The sequence below is a fragment of the Pteropus medius genome, unplaced genomic scaffold, assembly GCF_902729225.1.
Source record: "Pteropus medius unplaced genomic scaffold, Ma_sr-lr_union100, whole genome shotgun sequence".
NCBI classification, from domain to species: Eukaryota; Metazoa; Chordata; class Mammalia; order Chiroptera; family Pteropodidae; genus Pteropus; species Pteropus medius.
Genome location: NW_024350325.1, coordinates 2,421,939 through 2,449,335, shown reverse-complemented (window position 1 = coordinate 2,449,335; position 27,397 = coordinate 2,421,939). Strand labels below are relative to the sequence as shown.

The 27,397-nt window shown below is 37.5% G+C and overlaps 1 protein-coding gene and 1 pseudogene across 1 annotated transcript in view; both read right to left on the bottom strand.

Moving 5' to 3' along the window:
• ASAH1 (N-acylsphingosine amidohydrolase 1) overlaps window positions 1–18,777 on the bottom strand; it is a 29,986-nt gene extending 11,209 nt beyond the window's left edge. Inside the window, exons 1-5 of the mRNA XM_039839286.1 lie at window positions 18,497–18,777; window positions 6,951–6,997; window positions 3,012–3,102; window positions 2,557–2,643; window positions 464–542 (exon numbers count right to left, since the gene is read on the bottom strand). Of these exons, the coding sequence (XP_039695220.1) occupies window positions 464–542; window positions 2,557–2,643; window positions 3,012–3,102; window positions 6,951–6,997; window positions 18,497–18,574 (382 nt within the window). The 5' untranslated portion in view covers window positions 18,575–18,777. The remainder of the gene's footprint in view (window positions 1–463; window positions 543–2,556; window positions 2,644–3,011; window positions 3,103–6,950; window positions 6,998–18,496) is intronic.
• A 2,117-nt stretch (window positions 18,778–20,894) lies between these two features.
• LOC120583822 (40S ribosomal protein S24-like) lies at window positions 20,895–21,464 on the bottom strand (annotated as a pseudogene).
• Window positions 21,465–27,397: the final 5,933 nt, after the last annotated feature.

Here is a 27,397-nt window from a genome sequence, read left to right as displayed (position 1 = left end):
AAGAGTAACAAGGGCATATGCTCATCAAAAGACATGTACAAGAATGTTCATAACTGCTTTATTCTTAATATCCAAAATGTGGAAACAACTCAAATATCCTATTCATACAATAGCATACTACCTATAATGATAAGTACAAGAAATCAGACACAACAGTTCATATTGTTCAGTTCTATTTATAAATAGTTCAAGAGGCAAAACTAATCTATGGTGAAGTCAGAACAGCTGTCACCTGAGAACTTGATATTATCAGTGAAGGGGCATGATGGGGCGATGGAGCATTCTGGATGGCTGGAATTTTCTTTATCTTGATTTGAGTTGCTATTCTATGCATGTATACATTTTTAAAACTCTACTGAGCTGTACTTAAGATCTGTGCACTTTACTGTATGTATACCATACCGCAACAGAAAAATTTTAAGTGCTTTATTAAATTTTTTAAAAGCTGAAAAATGAACTTTACCTAAAGGTATGCCAGTAATATCTGCAACCCCCTTCATTTCCTCCTCATAAGGGCCAGGAAAGTTGCCAAGTAGACCAGGCTGAAAACCAAATAAATTAACGATCATTCACCAAATAAATTAACAATCATTTGACCTAAAGCCCTGAAGCCCTGTTTTGAGATTTGGTTCTTTTACATATAATTTGTTCTATATACTGCTGCCACAATAGGTGATCTGTTATTTTTAAAGATACTTTTATATCGTGTATTTCTAAAAAATTGATTAATACTAGAACTCTTGTTTTGTACTCTTCAGCTCATTTGTTCTAATGATTCTCAGATTGTTCATATCCGGAGAGGCAGGAAACTGGAATAATTCCATGTGGATAACCTAGTAAGACCACAACACAGGAACATTACCATAAGCACTCCTTAGTTCTCAACTCAAATTCACCCTTGGGCCACTGGCATTACACTCTCTTTATTATTTCCTTCCTACACATAGCAAAAATCTGTATTTTAGTCATTCATGAAACCTTTTGTCATGGTTAACAGATGATCTTGGGCTAAGATGTATTACTGCATCCCATTAGCAAACAATGAGCACATATGCAAATTCAATGGTGGACATCATACTTTTATCATCAAGTGCAACCATTTGCTAACAATGAGATCAAGATTTAAACTAACAGCCTCTTTCTAAGATAAGGTGTTTAAAATTTTCAAGTCTCATTTTTCACCAGCTTGCTATTTATATGTAATGTGACCTAACTAAGCATATTGTGTTTACCTAGGAATTCAAAGCACCACAAGTTAACAAACAAAAATGACTTATTAAACATTTATTAACCATTTATTATATCCAGGCACTGTGCTTTACATACAGTGTCATTTAATCCTTACAACCACCATATAAAATACATCTTAGTAAATCCTCCTTGATGAGAGAGAAGTTTTGTAAGTTAAGAAACTTGTCAAAGGACTCACAGCTAGTATGTGATTGATCCAACTTTAAAATCCAGTGTTTAAAGAACAAACAAAACCCAACCCCCAATGTTGTCTGATTATAAAACTTGGACACCCTTTGCATGCTGCCTTCCCTGGTCTCTTCTGCTGCTGCTCCTGCTAACATATGTATTTTGGGGAAGTCTGGTTAGTATGACCACAAAGGAGAGCCTTAACGAAAGGCTCAAAGAGCATAAATGTAAGGGATAGCAAGCCTGGTGGTTAGCAGGTGCAAATGTCATAGGAATGATTTGCTTAGAGTATCCAGTCTCTAGAATGATTCTCAACCAGGCGTAGCTTTGCACCCCCCACAACCACAGTAGACATGGTGATATCTAGAGACATTTTTGGTTGTCACAACTGAAGGGGTGCTACTGGCATCCAGTAGGTAGAGGTCAGGGATGCTGCCAAACATCCTTCAATGCACAGACAGCCCTCCACAGCAAAGTATCATCTAATCCCAAATGTCATTAGTGCTGAGGTTAACACATCTGCCATAGGGCCTCAGTGTCCTCCCCAATCCTTTGCACTCTGCAGGCCAGTGAGGGCCCCAGAGCAAAGACTGAAAGAGGGTGATGAGGATCTCTCAGGAGGCCCTAGGGGCCAGGCCCTAGATTTTCCATGGGTTCCACCAAAACAAAAAAAGGGGCTGAGAAATGGAGTCTTCCTGCATGAGCAGGAGGGAAACGAAATGGTTTGATGAGGTGTAACTACAAGACACATGCAACCCATGTGAGTTTCAACGGTCACAGCTACTGACGGACTCCATGAAATACAGGGCTGGCTAGGAAAAACCTCTAGGTGCCCTGAGATACTCACGCGAAGCATTTAAGAAAAAAACTGAATTTTCAATAGTGAACTTGCAAACCCGAGTATATATAAGGGGAAGGAAATGCCATACTCTCAGATGAAATATGTATGTTTTGCCTAAAGCTCTATAAAATTGTCTATACTTTTAGAAAACATTAAAGATCAGTTAACTGCCAATATTTGCCATACAATTTTATGTCCTGTTACTCTAATATTACCAAGCTCCAAAATTTTAAGCCTTTTCTGAACTGTGTATATGTGTGTGTTTAAATTTTATTGTGGAAAACAACATTTCTTACCAACTTTTGATCCACTATCTGCATAATTTTTCCACTTGGGACAAATGCATTTACTACATCCTTCAGGGAATTCACGATAACCTTTAGCTGAAAAATTAAGAGATATAAAGTATTGACATTTAAGATTAATATTGGTATAATGAAAGCATTTACAGACCTTTTGATTTACCCGTATGTAGCTAAATAGAGTACTATTTGAAAATATTTTCAATAAATGTATAAACACAATACATGTTTAACATGATTAACTAGTTAGATGGAGATACATGATACAATGAAAAAAGGAAGAAGCTACAAAAACATTTTTTCCTCTACTATCATTTATTGTAAGTAGCAGAGAGGAATCAAAAGTGCTTTCTTAAAATATTTTGTATGTAATTTCATGAAGTATTCATTTATAAATGCAATTCTATTTAGTAAAGTCAGAAATAGAAAACTTAATAATCATAGCATACCGCTGGAGCCTTGTCAGTGATCAATTCTTGCCATCTCTTATAGGGTGGTAAATCAAGATTTATGGTGTACCATGGCACTGGACCCCTATAGCTGTAATGAGAGATGTACCATCTTAAAATGTTAAAAGCAGTTTTTTGATGGGGGTTAGTTACATCTATATGGATATGTTAGAGATATACTACTCTTCATAACAATATAGAAGTTGGTACTCAAACCAAAATTTGCAAAAGCTCATTTTTTAGCATTTCTGCCCAATGTTGTATAGATAATCATAAGTAGTTTCATAAATCTTAGAATTGAATTATACATTCGAGAAGGTTAATGTAAATTGGTGACATGATAATCAATTTTGACTCGAGTTATATGTAACCTGAATATCACTGCTAGGAAATACCTGCCTTTTTTTTCCTTCTAATTTCTGCAAAGTTTTAGTCTAAGCTTGGACACTTCTCTGATTGGTTCCCCAGTCAGAATTCCCTCTTAGATAATATAACACTATTGCCAAATCATTTTCTCTAGTGTTGGCGTCAGAAAGGTCACCTTTTAAGACCCAAGAGAAGCAACATGCATTAGCTTCTCATGACTGGCTTCAAGAATCTTCACTATTCACTCAGCCATCTTACTGTTCCTACTATATTCTCTCTTTTTATTCTTCTGCAGTAAGTCCAAGCTCAAGCACTGTTTGATCATACCCACTTCCCAACTTTCTATTACTCAATTTACATGCAGCAATGTTTGCTATGAGGAGACAGCAACATCCACATCCATCCCTTATCAATGGACCTGGGCCATATTTCTGGTAGGTGACCTCTACAACTATTCTCTGTCACTCTGGAAACATTATCTTCTGGCACTTGTTACTAAACTGAAATAGTCTGTAAGGATGTGCAATTCGGTGATTTATCAGCTTAAGACTATGCCTAAAAATAGTCAGCATTTGCTCCATTATTGCTCTGCTCCAGAGAAGCATAAGGTGTACACTGGTGCATGTGACAAGCTTACCAAGCTGTTAAATTAAAATGTTATCCAGACTTATGTCTACAGCAGAGATGGGTTAGTTCCTAAAAGTCAGAGTTGTGGTCCTATTTATACTTCTTTTGTCATGAATAATTATTGGAGTCTCTAAATAATGCTGCTTACTTGGGACCTGGGTGTATGTATAAGGTTTTATGAAGCTGTTAACCAGCAGCTGCTTGTGTTGTCCCTCAGATAGAAAAGGAATAATACTAGATTTTAGAAATACACATTACAAAAAGCACAATGAATGAATTTTTTTCTTCTCAAAGCATTTTCAAAATCCCATTTCCTTAGTAGCTGATATCTATATTAAATACTATATTTACTTCCAGAAAAGCTTTGTATAAAGACAAATTAATTCCATTTCTGACTGATCGTAATTTCACATGCAAAATTCTGTCCTACGATTCAATAAAATAATTATTTTCATCCTATTACAGGCAGGTGCTACTAACCTACTCCCTTCCCCGCCAGTGTGCGTTTTATTTCCATGTCTAATAGCAAAGATACATCAGAGGACCCTTGGATCTATGCATACCAGTGGCACTGTCTTAAGATATGTGTTCTAGCGGTGAACTTCAACCACTTGCTCCTCTCCGATAACATCCAATAAAACTAAAACCATGCTCCTATATCTGCCCTAAACTCCTGATTCCTTTTTCAGTCTAGAACCTCAAGGATTCCAAAGAAGAAATGGAAAGGAAATGAAATTGTTACAGTAGAAGATGAAATTAAGTGATGATGGGGACACCCTCGAAAACTTTCTACAGTAAAACCTCCACTAATCATAATCTGTGAAAGAACTGTTAATCTGCTTAACAAAATTATTTTAATAACTAAAGCTTAGCCGTAATCTCATATTTTACTTCTCACTAAACATTTTTCTAAAATATCTCAGTACTGAACATCTGTACCTCAATATATATATTTCTATGATATATATTTCTCCAGGAAATATATATCATAGGGTAGATATATATTTCCTGGAGAAATATATATCTACCCTATGACAGCAATGAGGATTACATGAAATATGCAAAGAATACTTAGCAGCATTGGTATTCAATTACTATAGAATATTTTCCTACTTTACTACAAACAGTAGACAGTAAATTATTTTTGAGACTTAGTAGCTACTGTGCCCAGAACATCTTCATCAATATTAAGCATTGACTGAATCCACCTGGCTCACCGGGTGGTTTGGAAACTAGTCCAATGGGCATGACACACACCCACACAAATAACAGAGCAGATGCTAAGCACCAGTGAGCAGTAGAAAAGAAAGGCTAATTGGATTTAGATGGATTCAGGGGTGCTCTGGCTGTCAGTCCCTTGACATCTAGCATTCAAATGATTGGTATGGCTGGATAAACAGGTGTTTCTTTCCTCCCTCACAACTGCCCACTCATACCTCCAGAAACTACAGACTTGATCAAAAAGGATGTCCTGAAAGGTACAGGAAGAAGACTGGTTATCATTCAAAGGTATACGAACACGACACTTCTCTTCCACATCTCAAGATCCATTTATAGTTTAGAGAAGAGAAGGATCAAAGTGGAGATGAGGATTTCTGTGTCCGGAACAGGCTAGGGAGGTAGGAAGGAATCCAGCAGAAATACCGGGGCAAAAATATTTACATTATGTTAGATGTATAAATATAAGAAAAATGTGTTTATTTGTATATGTATGTATATATACACATGTACACACATACACAAACATCACACACACACACACAGCAATTTGGAACCAGTTAAAAGCAGGGATGGTTTGGTGGGCAGTCAATTCATAGACATATATAAGGTACACATAAAAGAGAGTAAAAAAAAGCCTTAAGCATGGAAGGTATTCATTAAATGATGAATTGGGGCAGTGAGACCAGCCAAGAAACACACACAATCAATAAAGCACTGAAGACTAATATGGCGTCTGTGGTGGCCAAAAGGAAAACCTCAAGAGAGCAAGACATTAGAGAGAGGGCTGGAATATGTACTAGCTTCAGAACAGCATACAAACTGATTACTTCTAAATTACTTCCTGCCAAATATTTGCCTCCTTCTACAGAAAGGTGAGTACATCAAAAGAACTTCGTTTATTACAGTTTGATTGTATCCGGAATAGAGACTATTTAGGATACATAATTTAGGCAAGTGCAATACAAAATACATAACTGAAGTGCTGCAAAAACAGATTATCATCTTGATATTACCGATTAAAGCTGTACTCTGCTTTCTCCTACCCCCAGCAGGCTACTTTCAGTGAGAGGGAAGAACAGGGCAAAAAAGATTACCCTTCCTTATACCTTTTCTTTCTTTTCCACATCCTGGTACCCTCTGTGCTGGTGGGCTCTTCTTATTCTTTCTCACAGACTCGTGTAGCCATAGAGGATTTGAAAAGGCCACATACATATGCCTAGCCTAAAAATATTAATGTTAAATACACTAAAACATACTACTGGCCCTTCCCTTATATTTTCTAGTCCTGCTTTTCCTTTGATACCTTTGATTATCACGTCAGGGTTTATTTCTTGAATGTTTCACACATAAGACCCTACACTTTTCCGTTCTAATATAATCTGGTAGTTTATACTCAGGCACCCCAGAAATCACATGTCAACTCTGCATTTGTCAAGATGAGTAAAATGCTTAGTGGTAGATAGAATTTAGATGGAAATCTTATTTTTTTCCTATGATTTTGATAGGCTAGAAACAGACATTTTTAATCATGGGGTATTTTCATACTTGTTCAGAGTCTTAGTGAAATGCATAATATACAAACCTGAAGGAAAAAATTATGCCATTCTAAGGACAGAGGACATGACTTAAGTTTTCATTCACTATCGTTATTTTTACGAGATCATTACATAGGGAAAAATCTCCACAAAGGTTAAACTGAGTTTTGGTCATCTGAAGTTTACTCACGTTGGTCCAGAAGGAGGGTAGGTTGATTTTCTGCAGTCTTCTGTCCACTAAAAAACAAAGAAAATTTAAAGTTGCAGGAAATAACAAATTGAATAAGCAATTTGCAAAAAAACAGTTAAAGTTTATGAAGACAAAATCAGGTAATGATTTTCCCTTTTAGACAATTTCAATACCTCTTAAAAGTCTTCTCTTCACACAAGAACTTCTAAAATCTCAAACGTAAGTGCATTTTCAGTCTCAATTCAATTTACACTAGTGCCTGGTGTTGTAATTTGGCTTCTCTATTGCAAATATATTGAGTAAAAAGGAAATGAAGAAAGGAGATGAAAAATGTTTATTTCACTAGGTTAATTTATCACAAAATTACTTGATGTGTTACTTGAATTTATGAGCCAATAGAAATTTGCATCCCAAACCAGATTTTCAGGGCATACCATCCAAGGCCCTTCATAACCTGCCATAATTTACCACCTCAGCCTTCTCTCCTGCCACTCCCCCTATTACATATAGCCACATGAGAGATCCTATGATCTCTCACCCTTCCATGCCTGTGCATTCACCCAGAATGCCCGTTCTCTACCTAGTGAACTTTTGGCTTTAATTTCTAAGATCCAGTTCAAATACTGTCTTTTCTGTGGCATCTTCATCTACTTCCCTTATGCAAATAGTCTATACTCCTCGTCTATACACCCACAACATCTGTACACATCTCTATTACCATATTTATGACATTGTTCTATAATTATTTGTTTGTATCTCTCCTCACTACCAAACACTGTGCTCCTTGGGTTGAGGCAATGAATGGATGAGGCTTAGGGAAGGGTTGTCCAAGCTTAGTCCACATAGGTTTATGATTCCTTTATTGCTAGTTCAAGATAGCAAGCATGTTGACCTTCTTTCCTCTGAAGACCCACTATTATAAAAGTACAATAATTTTTAAAAATAATAATTCACAATAAGTGGAAGGTAGAGTAGGGAAGGAAACTACTAGAAGTGTCATCTGAGCAAATTTGTGTGAGAATAGAGTTCTTACATCTTTTCTTAACTTTTAATAGTATGGGAAGTATAAAAGGTAGCTTGGCATTACCTGCCATTCAAACGTTAATTGTCAAAATAACTTTACTACAGTATAAGTTTCTTGTTTAAGTGCTGTTTTACCTTGTAATTTTAGGTTGATTTTATTAAAAAACAGTATCAACTATCAAATTATCAAAAGCTAATTCAATCATTAGAATTTAAATTCTATTTGTAAACTATTACAATATAAAATATTTGATATTAAATATTAATTTGATAATTCAGTATCAACTTAGCAAAGCTAATTTACAAAGCCATTCAATAATAATGGTTGAGGGTGGTTCTTGTTTAAAAAAATTTCAGTCTCAGCTCTGAATTCAAAAATCACAGGAAAACTTTATTGCTGCTAATCTATTAACTGCTGTGTGGTAGGGGAAGTCAGCATCTATTTCTTCAGAAACTTCACAGAAACAATGATGGTTAAGTCTACCAGAACAAAAGAAATTCATGGTTGACATTATTCATTCAATAACACATGAAAGAGCCAAGTATTTTCTTTAACGTACCTGCCAACCAATAATATAATGAATAACCACAAGCTTTAAATACCTTGCATTTTCGCAAGATTTATACATTTATATATTTTGTACATTTTTCTGCTCTACTGTTAGTTGTTACACATCATAAGAGATTCCACTAAATTCTCAACTTTTTTGAAAACATCCTTGCCTGTAGTAGTGTCATACAGACTATTCATAGAGATTAAGTCTTTAGTCTCAAACTTGGCATTGATGCTTTAATAAGTATCAATAACTGATCAGTAACTTCAAGAGCTAAAAAAAAGAGCTGGGAATCATTTGCCTTGCCATTTAACTGATATTGATGTTGTTGCCAAAATCCTGGGCAACTGCTCTCATCTAAAAGCTATGAGTGTGAAACAAATTTTTTCAGGACACATTTCTTCTGTGCTGCAATTAAATGAAATTTAAGTCACCACTGGTAAATGGCTTTCCTTGCTTTGCTAACCAATGAGCTACTTGGAGACTGACTTTGGTTGCAACTTCATTTTACTTTTTAAAATTTGTAAATAAATTCAGCTATGATGAGATACTCTGGTTTAAATTTTCTTATTTTCCTGATCACATTTTTTCCTAGGAGTTAGGAATATTGTGATGACTACTTAATCTTGTAATGTCATATATAATGTATTCTTTATCACAACTATAGTGTCATTACATAATAAACACAATACTTTACCATCAAATCTATAACAAGATAATCTATACTCCACTTTGCCTCGAGAACATTTTCACTCTTTCCTAGTTTTGCCATGATACATTTGCAATGGTAATTTTTTTAAAGATTAAAATAACATGTACATTGATACATGTGGCAATTAAAGTGCTACTGAGTTATAATTACATACTGTCTGTCGCGTGAAGTGCCCCAAGCAGCCGTGAATAACCATGAGCACACCACAGACCCGCTCTGTTGGAACAACCCAAGGGCCATGATCTAAACAATCATCAAGCAAGTGTGGCTGTGCTCCCGTACAAGTCTGTTTATGGGCACCCACATGTGACTTTTGTTTAATTTTTACATGGAACAGAATATTAATCTTCTTTTGATCTCCCTCAACATTTTAAAAATAAAAAATACATTCTTAGCTCACAAGGCCTTACAAAAACAGGTGGAGCCGGCTCTGGCCTGCTGGCTGCTGTTTGCCAACCGCTGCTCAAGGGCACCAACACACCCATACAGGTTGCCCTTGGTTTTTCTGGACTATTTATTCAGCTTCTTCAGAGGAATATCTTTCACTGTGCTGTGCATGTGTGGGGAAAAGAGAGAGAGAGAGAGAGGAGAGGGAGAGAGATTGTGTGGGTTTAGTTGTTTGCCTAGCAACAATGTCATATGCGGTTCTGCATGCAGAGACCGGGACAAGCGCTATTTTCTGGCCCCTCATTTAATTTTCCTTTCATCCACACTTACTATTGTTATTCTCCAAAATAACCACTAGTCTGAGCCAGAGCATGAAATGTAAGAAAAACAATCAGAAACTATTGGGGGAAACTGAATATTAGAAAAGTATGGTACAAATAAAAAGAAAACAGTCCCAACTGGAACAGAAATTCAGTAGGTTTCAAGAAGAATGAATAGAAGAAATATTGAGAGAATAAGTCAGAAGCTGAAAAATATATGGGATATAGTGATGATGGCATCAGTTTGGTTTCTTCTTATACTGAAATAAAAAGAAAGCAATTAGAAACTCCAAGGGGAAAAAAATCTGTATAGGAAAGGCATGATATAAATATGGAGCAAACTATAATGTGGTATTTGGTAGAGAACATTTTTGAATATTCTTTCAGTGCCATTAGAGTTTTGGCTTTATAGAGAAAAGGAAATATAATCATAGTAGACTGAGCAATGACAGGTATTTGCAAATCTACTTTAAATGTTGTTTATTGTTCTTATTTTTTCAAAGGAGGCATAGAGACAATACATGGATGACTCAATTAGCATTACGATAATGTTATCAATGTTTACTGGGCAAGAGTAAAAGTGTAAAGAACAGAAGAAGAAAAGGGAGGAACAAGCAGAGGGGTCAAGGATGTCTACTTGCATCACTTCGATATGGTGCTGAAGTACCCTTCCAGGGCAACTAGGCAAGAAAATTAAATTTAAAAGGCATCCAAATTGGAAAAGAAGTAAAACTGTCTGACCTTCAGATGACATAATCTTATATAGAAAATATTAAGGATTCCACTAAAAGCTTAAAAAATAATGAGTTTGGCAAGATTGCAGGATACAAGATCAATGTACAAAAATCAATCGTATTTCTAGACAGAGGCAATGAGCACACTGAAAATGAAATTAAGAAAACAATTTCATTTACAATAGCATCCGAAGAATAAAATACCTATGAATAAATGTAACCAAAGCAGTGCAAGACTTGTACACTGAAAACAATAAAACCTTGTAGAAAGAAATTAAAGACCTAAATAAATGGAAAGACAACATGTTCATAGACTGGATGACTTAATATTGTTAAGATGCCAATACTCCCTAAACTGAGCTACAGATTTGATGCAATACCTATCAAATATTAGCTGGTTTCTTTATAGAAAAAGACAAGTCACCCTAAAATTCAAGGGATTGAGAAAAGACAAAACAATCCTGAAAAAGAATAATATTGAAAAAGGAGGACTGACACATCCTGATTTTAAAACTTACTATCAAAGTTATAATAATTAAGACAGAACAGTACAAGCATAAAGTTAGACAAAAATCAATGAAAAAGAATTGAGCGTCTGGAAATGAACTCTCATATTTACGCCAACTGCATATATTTAATAAGAGATTTGTATCTACAATATACAAAAATCTTACAACTCAATTAAAAAATAGGCAAAAGATCTTAATAGACATTTCTCCAAAACAGATGTAAGTCAATAAGCACATGAGAAGATACAAATAAAAACATTTTCCAATAGGGAAATGCAAATCAAAACCACAATGAGATACCACTTCACACCCATTAGGTTGGCAATAATTAATAAAAATAATAAAACAAGTGCTGGTATGGATGTAGAGAAACTGGAATGTCATACACTGCTGATGGGAATGCAAAATAATGCAGCTACTCTGGAAAAGTCTAGCAGTTCATCAAACAGTTAAACATAGTTATCATGTGACCCAGCAATTCCACTCCTAGGTATAAACCTAAAGATGCGAAAACATGTGTGCACACAAAAAATTATACACAAATGTTCATAGCAGCATTACACACAATAGCCAAAAGTGGAAACATCCCAAATTTCCATTAACCAATGAATGGATAAACAAAACGTGGTGCATCCACACAATGGAATGTTATCCAGTCGAAAAAGGGAATGAAGTACTGATACATACTACAATATGGACGAACTCTGAAAACATCATGCTAAGTGAAAGAAGCCAGTCACAAAGGACCACATACTGTATGATCCCCTTTATGTAATATGTCCAGTATAGGAAAATCTATAGAGACAGAAAGAATATTAGTGGTTACCTAGGGCTGAGGGGTAGGTTTCAGGGTAAGTGGGGCGGCGGGGGTGGTGATGAAAATGTTCTAATACCGACTGCAGTGATGGTAGTGCAACTCTGTGAATATACTGAAGCCATTAAATTTATACTTTTGGTGGGTGAACTGTATGTGAATTATATCTCAATAAAACTGTTAAAAAAGAAAAAAGGCATAAGGAAGATTGTTAAAAGTAAGCTAAATTTGTATCCATCATTGCAGTATGAGCATAGACAATGCCTAAAGTTGATTCAGAAAAATTCAGCATAAATATATCATCAATAGTGATATTCATAAAGATAACCAGGGGTGATACTATAAAAACTTTTTACACCGATATGGCATGGGCACCAATTAATCAAAACACACTGAGCTGCAAACTAGTAACAGTAGAGATTCTGGTTGAATATCGCCTCATTACAGTTAAAAGTGTTTCTAGAGGAGGCGGATGGAATAGAAGGAACAAAGCAGGAGAATGCTGCTTTTCATCAGAAGCCTGTCTATATTACTTGATTTTCTTTAACTATGTACATCTCGATAGAAATTCTAAAATATTAAATTTTAAAGTTGCACATTTTCATTTACATTATGTGGAGGATTTTCAGACAGTGATTTTTTGCCACTTTTAAATGTGTTTTTAGCTGTCATTATCTAAAATTATATTTAAGTAGCAACATATAACTGCAATAGAGGGCAAGGTACTCTAAATTTACTAGTCCCTGTTTAGTAAAGTTGGAAATGGACACCAAAAAGTAGCACTCTAGCTAAGAAAGTCTCAATTTACAACTATGAATTTTCCAAACTCATAATTTAATAAGGGCAATTAACTTTAGAAATGCAACTTGTACTTCATTCTGACTTATTCACCATAAGATTCTTCTACATATCAGAACTTTTGGTTAGTTTATTGATTTGATTTGCAAAAATCCAATTTATCCCCTTTTACCGAATTTCAAGTGAAGAACAGAGTGAAGAAATAAAATGAAGCCACTATCATCAAGCTGCTAAATCACTAAAGCCAGTAGGCTGGGGAATGTGGAAACAACTCTGCTCTCGTTTTGCCCAGCCTGGGAACTTAAACTTTTGAACTTTCTGGTTGTGTCAGTGTGTGGATATACATCAAGCCTCCATATAACCCTCTGATTACCCCTCCCTTAACGGCTAAGGAAAGAATGTCTACGTATCCAGGCCACTGGTGGTCTAGAGCGTCACCATCGCAGCCCAATCCAGAGGCTGAGAGTGCAGGACTGACTCTTCTCAAGAATGTACATTTTTTTTTTTTTTTAATAAGAACTCTTAGCTTTTCTGTCTTCTCTGGGTACTGCCTAGTGTTTATGGTTTGCAGACTCTAAGACCTTTAAATAAATCTTTACCGTTTATCTCTAACTAAAGCCTCCTGACTCTTTTTGACTTCGTTTGACACAAGTTATCAGGAACTTCAGGGTCATGTTCTGGATGCAGCACCATTAGTGATTAGGTTACACAGTGGGTGACAGAACCAGTCTCTATACCCCCACTCCCAGCTTCCCCTGCTCTTTCATAGCTCCCTACAAAGATAACAATAAAGACAATGCTTCAATTCAATTCCTAGGGTACAATCTGCACTTCTTTCAGGGCTTTTGATAATCGTTGGAAGTAAATGAAACATAATGATGCTCATCTCTCCTTAACAATTATATTTGCATGACAGGGGTTCCAAAGCCAATATAAAAATCAAACAACAAGTCTTATTTCTTACAAGACAACTGTGAGGGAAGTAAAAAGTGCTGTCAAGTCTTAAAAGAATATTCAACCTGCCCCAGAGGTTAAGTGAGCAACCCAGTCATCACACATGTAGGAGTCTGAAGTCGATGAGGCATTTTACTATGATAATCCCAGCAGCAATAGATAAACATGAAATATACAGACATGAAATCTGCATAGAATCTGGCCGTAAGAATAAAAGGTTAAGTCATTTTAAACAGGTTAGATTTGGGAATAAACTGGAGATAGCTACATCATCGCCTAAAAGGGAGACTTCTACAAGGAAAGACAGCTTCAAAATCTATGTACAGGCTTAAAATAGAATTACAATGAACTAATTTCCTATTTAAAATTTCTTACTGTCTCCAAATTTAACTACCTATGGTTTTAAATAATAGACAACCTTATCAAGGTAAGAACAAATTTAAATAGATGAGAGGTAAAGATTATAAACAGATAAGTTAGGGATATTACGTTGTCTGCTTGTTATTACTGTGCTACTATGTCACAGGGGAAAAAACACAATCAATTTAGAATCTCAATCAATCTTTCTCACATGCTTTCTCATTTTTGCTTCCTAAGGCCAGAGAAAGAGGTGAAAATCTCTGTAAAACATTTTGTAAACACTTTCTGGGTCAGTGAATTCTCTGATCATTCTGATTACTTGACAGAAACTTGAACCTCTTTGAAATTAATCAGTCTTTATGTCCTCCGCACTCATTAAGAAAAACTAATAATAGAGCTGCTAGATATACTATGTTTGGGGAAATAATAAAGCGAAAATTCTTCCATTAGCGATCTGAAGGCTCCAAACCTAAAAGAAATGAAATAACTAGTAAAGCTCCTTAAAATATTTGAGTCCTGCAGAATTAGTGAGAACCTCAATGAAAAGATTGTACAAAAAAAAAGTTCAGGAAGCCCTCGTGTGATTCTTATTCACATACCCAGAAAAAGGCAATGAAAGGTAATTTAAGAAATTACATCACAGACACCAGTGTTTGTATCATCAGAAGAGGAGCTGAACAATTCTAGCAAGACAATTTTAACTCAACAACTATTTTCTAAATATGATTTATCTTAAAATGTTCTCTATGTACAACAGAGCAGATACACACCTAACAAATAAGAAAACGCATGTTTCTTGCATATATAGCAAATTCAAATGAGCATGCAAAGTTTTTCACTTGTTTTCTGACCTTTGATGGGATGGCACCCTATTAAATTACAGGTATTTAAGTAAAAAGAATGTTAATAAACCCTCCACAAGAGCAAGAACCTTTCTAAATTGTTCATCAACACGTTAAAAGCAGATGCATTACAATAAAAGTGGGCAGGCCAGATGGGTTTTTTGTGATTTTTGGAAACTTTGTGGAAATTGTTGCTAAAAGCTGATTCAGTAGCTCATGCCAACAATGTCATTATTCATACGAGAAGATGATGCATAAAAATAAGTTCAATTCAGCAATTAATTACCGACCCATCATTATATTTCAGTTTTACACATTCTAGAAATCATTCTAGATTTCTTACTGAGAACAGTCATTTCTCCCACTCCAATTCCTTTCCTTATGATCACTCCTCAGCCTATCTGCTCCAAACACTGCTCTGGTCAAGGTCACCAAAGCCCTCCAGTTGCCAAGAACAACAGACACTTGACATCACAGTGGCATTCAATAAAGGTAACCCGTCTCACTCTCTCAGCTTCCACAACACTCTCCCATTTGGGCTGCTGCTTTAACTTTGTCACTTCTTCTCTATCTGACACCTGGCCCTAGCCTAAGCCTCTTCTCTTCCTCCCTTTCTATATCTTCTATCTGCTCAATGTTCACCTGCTTCAGTGGCTTCAAATAATATGCCTAATACTCCAAATATCTCTCTTCTGTGCTCCAGTCTCAAAAGCCTGATGGATATCTTGGTGCCCCCTGCAATTTGCTTAACCTGAATGAAAATGATCTTTACTCTTCCATCCCCCAATTTTTCCCTTTGTGTATTCCCTGGCAGTAATACCACCATTCACCCGGCAGAGCACCTCAGAAAGGTGCCTGTCCCTCATCCTCATCCAATCCTTCATTCTGTTCATTCTATCTCCTAATTTTCTCTAGAACCATCTACTTCTCTCCTTCTCCACTGGCACCACCCACCTGTAATTTACCCTGTTTTCTCCCCTGGACTAGTCACAACCACCCTTGCTCCCTTCAAATCCAAAATGATCTCTCTAAAGTGAAAAAGTTATCTCGTCCTATCTTGTTTAAAACCGTCCAACGGCTTCCTGTTGTTTTTAGGCCAAAATCTTTAACAAGGTCTGCAGAGCCCTGGATGAAGCTGTCTCCATCTCTCTCCAGACTTTTTTGTACCACTCCTGTCACCACCACCTCTTAATAGGTCTTTTAATAGAATCAATAGTAAAGAATGACTCAGGAAGACCTTAAAATATGCCATATTCTGGAAAGCATCAAAAACAAAACAAAACAAAACAAAACAAAGCCCACAGACATTCCAAATCCAAGGACTTTTGTTTGTTATTTAAAGCTGGCCTCATTATTCATATTTATCATAAGTAGTTTTGACATATCTTTTGTTGCCTTGTAGGTTACAAACAGTTGATTATATAAAATGATTCAAAGTGAAAAACTGCTTACTCTTGTCAGAGAGTGAGGTCACTAAACTTCTGTGAGGTTCCAAAGATCCTTTCAGGCAGTGGCTCCCAGAATTTTCCATATAAATAAAAAAAATTAAGAGGGGCCCAGCACAGGGGAATCCAAATTTTTATTCTAAGTGCAGATGTTAAAACAAAGCAAAATAAACAAAACAAAAACCCATACACATAAAAGAAAGAAAGGACATTATGGATGGCCATAAAATCAGAATAAAAGCTAACATTTTAACTGAATTTTAATTTTATGCCCTCATTTTCCTCATTAAAGACTTGTGAAAGTAGCTTCCCTAAACTGATACCAGTGGCTGGACTAGATTTTGACAACCACTGTTCTAGATAAGAACTATTAAATTCATGGAGACTACTGATCCTTCTTATTCTAAAAACGGCCTTTAAAATACTTTTGCTTGAAAAAGTAAAGTATTGAGAAAGAAGAAAAAAAAAAAAAGGCAGCCCCTGACATCTGAAACTTCTCTTAGGTTTACAACTAGACCTCAGTATTATCACAAGTTGGTCTGACACTCACAGCCAGGCCATTTTTGTTCTCCTGTCGAATATAACAAATCTCACAGAATATTTACCTCAGTTAAGCTATTCTGAGACAAGATAAAATGAGACAGAGCAAGGCCACTCATGATTCTGTCTAAACACAGACAAAATAAGGGTAATATGCAACCCACAAAATATTAAACATCCCTTCTCTTGATAAATGACTGTTTCTTTCTTACCCAATCATAGAACTGCCCTACTTTCTAAAACCTAGAGCCTCCAGTTCTTTAGATTTACCTCAACCAAAGTACAAATTGTGTTAGATTTGTGTTAGATTTAACACAACCAAAATACAAATTATGAAATTAGTATTTCCTAATTCTCTTTACTGAGAGGCCCCACAATGGCCCTTGGTGTGCATTCCCCCTCACTGCAGAGTCAGTAATTTGTTCAACTACTAGTTTTAGTTCCTGGTGGGATTGGCTGAAGGGCATTGATGGTATCAAGGTACTTCCTACACGCACTAAAGCAAACTAATTTTATTTTTCCTCATACTCTTCCAATCCTTGCACACATGTACATACTGTGCATTCTTGTTACTAAAATCATTGTACATAATATTTGTATTTTGCTTTTACTTGCTTAACATTATATTAACTTTTAATGGCTTAATAATATTCCACCATTTTATTATTCAAGCATTTCTCCTTAAAGAAATAAGAGAAAGCACAACTTGCTCCCACTGTCAATATCCTACCTAAGATATTCAAAATCTTTCTCATCTAGCCTCAGGTCGGATGCACTCAAGTTCTTATATCCAATCATCTGTCAAAGAAAAATGTAGTCTCGTTGGATTTAAAGAAGAGAATTATGAAAGGACATGAGACTGGGCGTCAAGAGGCTTGAGTTCAGGCATGCTGCAGTAATCAGAAGTGTGACCTCTGGCTAGACATTTTCTCAGTTTATTTCCTCTGTAAAGTAAGTCAGCCCAGTATCTCACTGCTTCTTGCAGTTATCAAGTCTGTGTTCCTGCGACTTCCTTGCGGGGACAGAGGCACGAGATAGGCGTTCACATGACTTGGGGTGAAGGCCACAGCAGCCACATGGGGCCTGTGTGGGCTGATCCCACTGCCCTGCCTGGTGAGGCCTCAGCCTTTCCCAGGGCCCTCAGGATCCTTAGCTGCACCTCGTCAACAGGCAGAGAATGCCAATGTCATCAAGCAGTCCGTCGCTTAATTGAGTTGTGTACACAAGTCGACTGGAACTTTTTCTCCCAGCAGTTCAGGATGCGCGAGCCTGGAACTGGTAGAACAAGTGTAATCCCCGAAATTTGGGGGTGTGTAAATCACAACCAACATTCTGCAGAAATTAGGATTTCCCTAAAAGGTTTTCTTCTTTCAGCTGTATTGAATCAATTCCGGCTGAGGTTCGCCCAGACCCCGGCGCAGGAAACCACAGACCCCAGTAAGGATGCTGCCTGCAGCAGGTGTTCCCGACGTCAACCCTCTCCCCGCCGCGCGCGCACCTGCGCCCTCCACCCCTGCACACCACTCTCCGCGCCTTGGTCAGGAGCTCACTCACCGGCGGCGCGTGCTGCGACAGGGCGCAGGGCACGGCCACGGTCAGAAAGATGAAGGTTAGGCGACTGCAGGGCAGCATCGTCCCAGCCACAAACGCCGCTCCAAAATGTTTGCTCCAGCAGCGAGAGGAACCTCCCGGCCCGGAGCAGGCCGCGCCCACGCCGCCGTGTGACCTGGGACCAGGACCGCACCACGCGAGGCGGGAGGTGGGCAGGGCTCAGAGGATACGGGAAAGGAAGAAGAGGACGGGACATTTCAGTGTCGCGGAAAGGGCGGCAGGAGCAGGGGAGCCTTCGGGATGGAGGAGGGTCCCGCGGGGTGGAGGAGGGACCCGCAGGATGGCAGTCGGCGCTCGCGTTAGGCCCGTGCTGTTAGCCAGACACCCCCCTCCCGCGGGCAGTAGTTGGGCCGAGCCAGAGCCCCGCCCCGCGGGTGTGGTTGAGGAACTTCTCCTCTCGGGGTCGTGCCCTGCTGATCTCCGCGCTGGACCTCGAAACCTAGGGGTGGGGGCTCCCTCAGGTCCTGGCCGAGAGTGACACGGAGGTGGCAGATCCCGTACCTCTCTGGGGCTGGAGCCGCCTGTGCAGCGTCCCCAAACGGCCCAGGGCAAGGTCTGCGCTCAGGCTACTCTGTGCCAAATGCTCATGAAACGGACCCAGCTCTCAAGGATTCTTAAAATGCGGCCTGACCTGCTACTCCGATCCATCTTTTCCCGGAGCAGGAGGAAAGCAGGTCTGAAGTGAGTGAGGTTATTCATCCTGACAGGCTCAGGTGTCAGGGGCCGGGAGCGGGGTTAATCCTCCCTAATCCCACGGATACCCAAGGCTGTGAATTACCCATTTAGGCTTTCACAGCAGAGCTGACAAATCACAGAATTTAGGCTTCAATTGCTCGCGCTTGCACACAGGTGGAATGACCAGATAGAACTGCGAACTTTCCTTCACTGATGTATTCAGCCATTCAGTGGCTGTGTGCTTTCACCTAACTCTGAAGGGCTTTTGGTTGACAGAGCAGAGATAAACCTGGGAGGAGGGTAGCCTGCATCTGAAAAACAAGTAGACTTACAGATGTATTTGTTTCGTATTTCTGTCGTCTATTGACGATGTCGCCCTGGGAAGATGAGTTACTTAAAAACCCAACAGGAAATCCTCTCTGGGTTCCACTTTCTGATTGAGTGAGTCTCTTTGACATTCTAACTAGCATTTTTTTTTTTAATGTTTCTGTAAAATCCAGAATACTGTCACTAACAATTTTATATATTTATTTTTCTCTTGTGTGTGTGTGTGTGTGTGTGTGTGAAATTGCAATTTTACCCATTTGTAATACTTCCTTAGTAAAACAATCTTCCATTGGAGATTGGGAAATGAGAATTTGATGTTTTGGGGTTTTTCGTATTTTTGATTTTAGACTTTTTTTGGTAGGTGATAGCATTCCTTTGAGGAGGAAGTTAGACTTTTGAAACATAAAGTGGTTCCGATTCAACAGTAAGCAAGCAGATCACAGAAATGTTCATTAATTCAAAATATATTTATCGTTGACCTACCATGTGACAAGCATTTCTCCAGACAACTGAGAATAAGCAGGGAAGAGCTCTGCCCTCACAAGGTTTATAATCTAGATGAGAAATGTACAAAAACATCATACATAAGAAAATTTATATAGGATATTAGAAGGTGATAAATGTTATGAAGAAAAAGCAGAGTAAGGGAAATTAAGAGTGGAGGGAGTCACAATGTTAAAGAAGATGGACAGGATAGGCATTAATGGAGAAATTGACCTTTGAGCAGAGATCTGAAGGAGGTGAGGAAGGTAGTCTTATGGATGCCTAAGAAAGAGTATTCCAGACAGAGGGAGCAGCTGGTACAAAGGCTTAAATGTGAGAGTGTACCTGGCATATTCAGCTAAAGCAAGGAAGTCAAGATGGCTGAAGCAGAAGGAAGAGGGGAAAAGAAATAGATGAAGTCTGAGAAGTAAGGAGTGTAGAGCAGATTACATTGGCCATTAGGAGCCATTGTAAATACCTGGGCTTCATTCTGGACAAAGGTGTAATGTGTAGATAGGTCGAATGAACGTGGACCTTAAAATAACTGTCAGTAGAGGATTCCCATCTTTTAACATATAAATAGCTATTGGTTTGAACATTATTTGCCTTAAATACTACTAAAGTTACTTTAAACATGCCACCAAATATATTTTTTCCCTACAAAAGTATATTAATTGGTAGTTAGGTTGTGTGGAAAACTCAGATTCTTTATGCAGAAAACTTATGTCGATTGGCATAATATTCCCTTTTTTAACATAAAAGTTCTTAGTTTAGTAGTCTTCTCATGAAAAATCTTCTCAGTCACCACATAAAGTCACGGACGAATCTTTACTCCTTCTGTTGTCCAATCTCAACCTCACTTTTTGCCAGCATCAACATTGGCCTTTGCAGCCCCCGTTTCTTCATTCTGTTTTTGCATTCCTTTCACTGTTTTCTTGAGGTCTTTTCTTCTCATACGGGCCATGTCTTGCAAGTCTATGTTTGGGTTCATTTTTCTTTGCATAATCCAAGGAATCGTAAATCATGCCAAAGCCAGTTGTCTTGCCACCACTGAAATGGGTTCAGAATCCAAATACAAGGATAACTTCTGGTGTGGTTTTGTACGTTTTGGCTAGTTTTTCTCGAATTTCTGTCTTAGGTACTGTTGCCTTTCCAGGATGAAGGATGTCAGTGACCATTTGTTTCTGTTGAAATAGTCTATTGGTCATGAACTGCCTGGTCCAGATAGTTACCATGTCATTCATGATGGCTGCCAACCCTTAAGCAGCCAGGGAGGAAAAGAGCTGGCATAATATTTTTAGGCACAATTTTCATATAATTTTGCATTAACTTTCAAAAGCCTTTTATGTATGTTGATTCTATTTTCAGACAAATTAAAAATTTTAATATATTTCCCTAAAATTATACCATTGTATGTGTGTTTTTTCTTACACATCTTTTTTTTTTTTTTTTAACTACTCCATTCTTCAATACTAGAAATGTACAGAAAGCCAAGGCAAGGCATGCGGTCATAGGAAGTTTTGCCATGGTTTGTAGCATACCGACATATTCATAGAAAATGGTATTTAAATGTACAAATAGGTGACTGTGTCAGTGGAAAGGGTGGTTCAAATACTACCTTCATAGCAAGAATCAAGTATAACACTTGGATAACCTGTTTAGTATGCAAGCGTCAGCATCAGTAATCAAATTGTTTATCAGAATAGCTGAAGTTCTTTGCAAGCTGTGGACCTTTTCTAATCTCCTACCTAACATTCCTGGGTTCCTGAGGTGGAGCCTTGTTTTAAAATCATTGGAATCTAACCACCCCACCCTAAATGAAGTCTACCACATATAACACCACAATTGCCCAGAACAGGTATGACTTGATTTATAAAATTGAATATTCAAAAATTTGTGCTGGAAGATCAAGAAATATGGAGATAATATTTCAGTTCTAAAAATAAACATTTACCAGAGTATTTACTAATGAGTTTTGTAATTTTTTTAAAGGCTTAGTATTTTTAAAATGTAATCTGAGTTTCAGAACTTAGATTTTTGTCCATCTTTTCAGGAGAATAAAAGTTGTAAAAAATAGAATATCAGGTCATGCAAAATTGTTACATGATTCTTTTTCTCCAATAACTTTACCACAGTAAGAAAAAGTGTTAAATCATTACCTTCGGCTCAAGGTGTTCCATTACACGCCTACAAATTTAGTGCTCACATTTAATCTAATTACCCGCCCCCCATATAGTGGCAAAATAAAATAGTTATCTTAATTATCCTTCACTTTTATCTTTCTGTTTCTTTGTGAAACATTTTTGATGTCTTAATTGAATTTCTGACATGTGAGAGTTTGAAGAGCCATGTATCTATCCTATTTCCACTATCTTTGATAAGACATGGTTCTGACCTGAAAATTATTTGTCATTTCAGCTCAAATACAATAATCCCTAAATCTTCTTGTTCTTTTGACTTCGTATTCCTCCCTAGTTACATTTTACATACACCATTATAGTTAATGCTGCAACCAGTCATTTCTCATAAGTTTATGGTAATTCATGTATTCCCTCAATAAATTTTGAGCACTTACTCTAGGTGCTTGGTAACCAATCAACAAATGATCTCTGCCTTCCTGGGGCTTTCAGTCTTATGGTGGAGAATAATGGAGATGGTGGTGAAAGTGTAAACTAGATGAATATCTTGAAAAGTTTCAATACATTTAGCTCATTACTCCACATTCTAACCTGTTTTAATATTGTGGATGTTTCACCAACCTCAGTTCTACGCCTCCATTATGTAGCAGCCACATGCTTTGGATGAGCCATATCCTCATCCTTAGTCTTACGTCGAGGTTGGCTCTCCCTAGTTGGCCTGATGTTTAAAGTTACCCTATCCCTCTCACCCTAGTGCTTGACTTCAGCTTTAGTCATTTGGACTTTTGAATCCAACAGGCCATGGTTTGAGGCTATGGGCTTTGGCTCCATGATTGAGGTGCTTTCTCTTCTAATAGGAGAGAATAAGTTAGTAGTCTCCATTGCTGCCGGAATTCATGCTGTGAACTTGAAGAGAGCCACCTAAGGATGAATAGATGCTGTGGACAGCACAGGAGAGATGGAAAGAAACTGGGTCATTATAACATTATTAAGCACTAAATCTACCAATCACGGAGCCTATCCGACAACTGGACTCTTTATTAATGTGAATTACTAATCTTCTTTATTATTTAAGCTAGGTCAAGTCGGTTTGCTTGCAAGTTAATTTATTGTACCTGAGGGCATCTTCACAGATGTACACACTAAAATAGGTATTTCTACCTTCTCAAGACCAGAATATAGAGCTATAACACTTAAGTTTCAGGGCCTTCCTTGCCCATGCCTCTTCCAATCCTTCTACTTAATTTTACACTTATAATTCTTTTCATTAAAGAGCACCATCCAAATTATATAAGCTTCAGGCCTCACAAACCTGGAACTACCATCAGATGTTCTCCAATCTTCTCAATTCATGGCTCCCTAGGGAAGGAGTGACTTACCTAATTGGTAAATAGCTGGAAGGGTTATTGCACATGTGTGGCCTGGGCTCTCTGGCTCTGTCATTCAGACCTGCCTGCCTACAGTGGTAAGCTCACTGAAGCAAGCCTTGAATGACAAGAGTGGTGGGTGAGATACTTGCTGCCTTTGCCACATGATGGCTGCAAAGATTCTGAAGAAAGCATCATGAAAGACTGGTTTTGGGAGATGTGGAGAGAAGGTAATGAAGGACTGGAGCCTTCTGTAAGTACTTGCATCTGCTGCCCCGCCAGCCCAGCCTTATCCTGACCTCTGTTTATTCCCCTTCATGTTAGAAACTGGCAGTGCCCTTGGGAAGCAGTTTGCATTTGTCAAATGACTGTGTAAATTCATTCCAGAGGTGGAAGAGTTGGTATCCCATCTCAGACTTATGTTCAAGCTGTTTTCTCTATTTCTGCTTGATCAGCAATAGCTGATATTGATCCCCATCTGATGTCTGTGTATATTCCTCAATTATTTCCCAACTTGGAGTGATGAGGAGAATTATGAATTGACAACAGAAGTCAGCAATTCTGAAATGGCAGCAGAAGCCAGCAATAGCAATTGTAATAATATACGTATGAAAATTATTAAATGGCCAACTAAAAGTACCAAGCAGAGAACTAGGTGACATGAAAGACATAAGTGGTAAAATATGAATTCTTTTTTTATATATATGAATTCTTGATCTCAAGGAGTTTACAACAGAAAAAGACAATAGCACTAACATAAATATATATCAACTTTTGAAGCCAATCTCAAACATTTTATCTATGTTTAGTTATATTAGGTTGAACCATATGAAATTGTCAGTTCTTGGTTAAAAAGTAGTCGAATATGAACACTTGCAGATGGCCAACCTAATGTTACCAACACCCAAAACATTCACAATTATATGACTTGACTTGAAGCTGGTACTATCACACCGAAGATATCTGTAGACCTCTAGTGGCTCCTGCTTCCCCTCACATCTTGTAGATTTTTCACACCTGGCTGATTGTCACTATTTCTAATATGATTTCAGTCAGCATTCTTGGTGATTAAAATATCCACAAATACAGTCTTTCCAAAATTCCATTTTCTTGGCTTCTTGATCTCTTCTGTTGTAATGTTTTTGGTCCTTTTTACCTGAAATATCTAATTCCATGGTCTTATCTTAGACATTGGAACACTTAACTTCATTTTGCTTTGTAATACTACTCTCTTTTGATTCTTCTCTTCCTCACTGGCCACCTCTTGTATATCTTCTGTTGATTTCTCCTCATTGGCTGACCTCCATATGCAGGGGTTCCATAGGCTCTGCCTTCAGATGTCTTTTTTTTCTTTAACTATGCTCACCCCTTTTGTGATCTCATCTGATCTCATGACTTTAATGCCTTCTCTATGACTCTCATGTTACTAACTCAGACCTATCTTCTGAACTCAGACTCTTATACCTAGCTGTCTTCTCAACATCATCTACTTGGGATTTCTAATAGGATCCTAAACTTATAGTGTCTAAAAATGAACTCTTCTCTCTGTCTCAACCCACGCTGTCTCTTTCTCAATCTTCCCTATCTTAGTAAATGGCACTTCTGTTTTCTAGTTTGCTTAGACCAAAGATCTTGGTTTCATTTGACTTTTCTCTTTCTTACCACATACCCAGCACACCAGCAAATCCTATTGGCTCTACCTTCAAAATATATTATATGAAGAATCCAACCACTTCTCACCACCTCTACTTCTGCCTTGGTCCAAATTACTCTCATCTGGATTATTGCAATAACCTTGTAATTGATATCCCTGCTTTTTCTCATCACTCATCTAATCTCCATATAAATCAGATCATGTCAGTCCTCTCCTCAGAATCCTCTAGTGACTTCCTACCTAATTTGGAATGAAAGCCAATGTTCTTACCATGGCCTACAAGGCCACTTATGATCTGACTAACCTCCTGCTACTGCTCTGATCTCATATCCTACCAGCATCACCTTTCCTCATGATTCTCTAGCCACATTGGTCTTCCACATCAAACATGTCAAGTATGCGCCACCTGAGAAACTTCTTACTTACTGCTCCCTCTCTCTGGAATGTTTTTCCCCAGATACCTATGTGGCTTATGCAAATGCTCAAATGGCTCCTTAATAAAGAGGTCTTCATACAGCATCATATATAATATAAGTCTCTATGGGTTCTCCCTATCTTTTCCACACTTGACCTGAGTCCAAACGTCATTACACTCTGGCATTATACATATTTACTTTTTTATTTATTTAGCATCTGCCTCCTTCTGACCAGAATGTAAGCTCCATGAGGGCGGGAATTTTGTTTTGTTTACTCCTTATTCTCTGCACTTAGAACAATGTCTGGCACATAATTGCACTCAATAAGAAATAAATATTTATTGAATAAATAAAATAACTAAAAGAACTGCATTAATATCAGGTACCAAATGGTATTTAAAATAATATAAGGTATAACCAAATTACGAATGGACTGTTTTGAAATTTTCTAAGTCAGGTGTTTGGAAATCAATATGCATTTTTCCATAAGAATATGAAGTAGGTGCTATTATTATTCCCATCTTTTGGTTGAGAAATCTGAGGCTTAGGTTAAGTGACTATGCTTAGGTTTCTGATCCCAAGGCATGTATACCTAACCACTAGACTAAATTCCCAGGCCAGATCACAACACCTTCTGTAAGTCACATAGTTCTGTTAAAGTATCCTATAAAAAGGAAGGACTACAATAGAAGACTCCTATCTTTTAGAATAGCTATATTTAGAGTCTAGGTTGACATCCTACCTTTCTAGATTGTCCACTCAACTACACCTTGTCTTTGATAGGCATTTCTGCTTTCTTCATCCTATCTGCTTTCGTCCTATTCATCGGCCTCCCTGTTTTGTTGCTATCCTCCCTTCTCCCGCTTAGATTCCATGGTCCATCATTTCAATCATTCACTTGCCAATATATTAAATGTTCTCATTTTTTGTCCTTTCATTGCCCATCATTAAAACTCCAACCCCGGATGAATACAACTATATCTTCTATGTACCTGCACCTGAGGTGCTGAGTTCTGCTCAGCAGATTGTCATTAAAAAACAAACAATTAAAATCTACTGGTCCTTAATACTATGTAGCAAATCTGTGATTCTCATTCACTTTATCTCTCACTTAACTCTTTCAAACCCTTTTCTCAAAACTTTGATTACCTACTATTTCTTCCATTATTTTTAGATTACCTTATCTTCTTCATGAAGAAAATATAGATTTCAGAAAGAAACTACATCACTTCTCTGCTGCCAAATCTACGTATATACCTATCCCCATTCTTTTTCTTTCTTGCTACATTGGAGAGGCTATCCTTCTTATTTAAGTCCAGACTTTCTACTTGTCTTCTAGGTTCTTGCCTCTACTTCCTTTTCAGGAATACCATGCTATAAATTATGACTTCTCTCTCTTGCATTTTCAACCTCATCTTCTCTATTGGTTTCTTGACGTTAGCAGTTAAGCATATTCAGGTCTCTTCTATATATAAAGAAAAAAATTCTCCCTTGGATCCTGTTGCTAATCTCACTGTCCTCTGTGACCAAAGCCCTCAAAAGAGTAATACGTTGTAAATTCCCAAACACTAATCTATGGACTAGGATCAGATCATCAGGAGATGTTTATGCATCTGTGGTAAAATAAGAAACAAATAAGACTATTCATGTCTCTCTATTTAGATGTATATGGAGATTAAGGTTACCAATTGTCTTCTTCTGAGGACTGTATTTTATTTTGATGTTATAGCCTTCCGACTTTTTTTTATTTGAAATTTAATGCTCTTTTATAAAATGATGGTGCT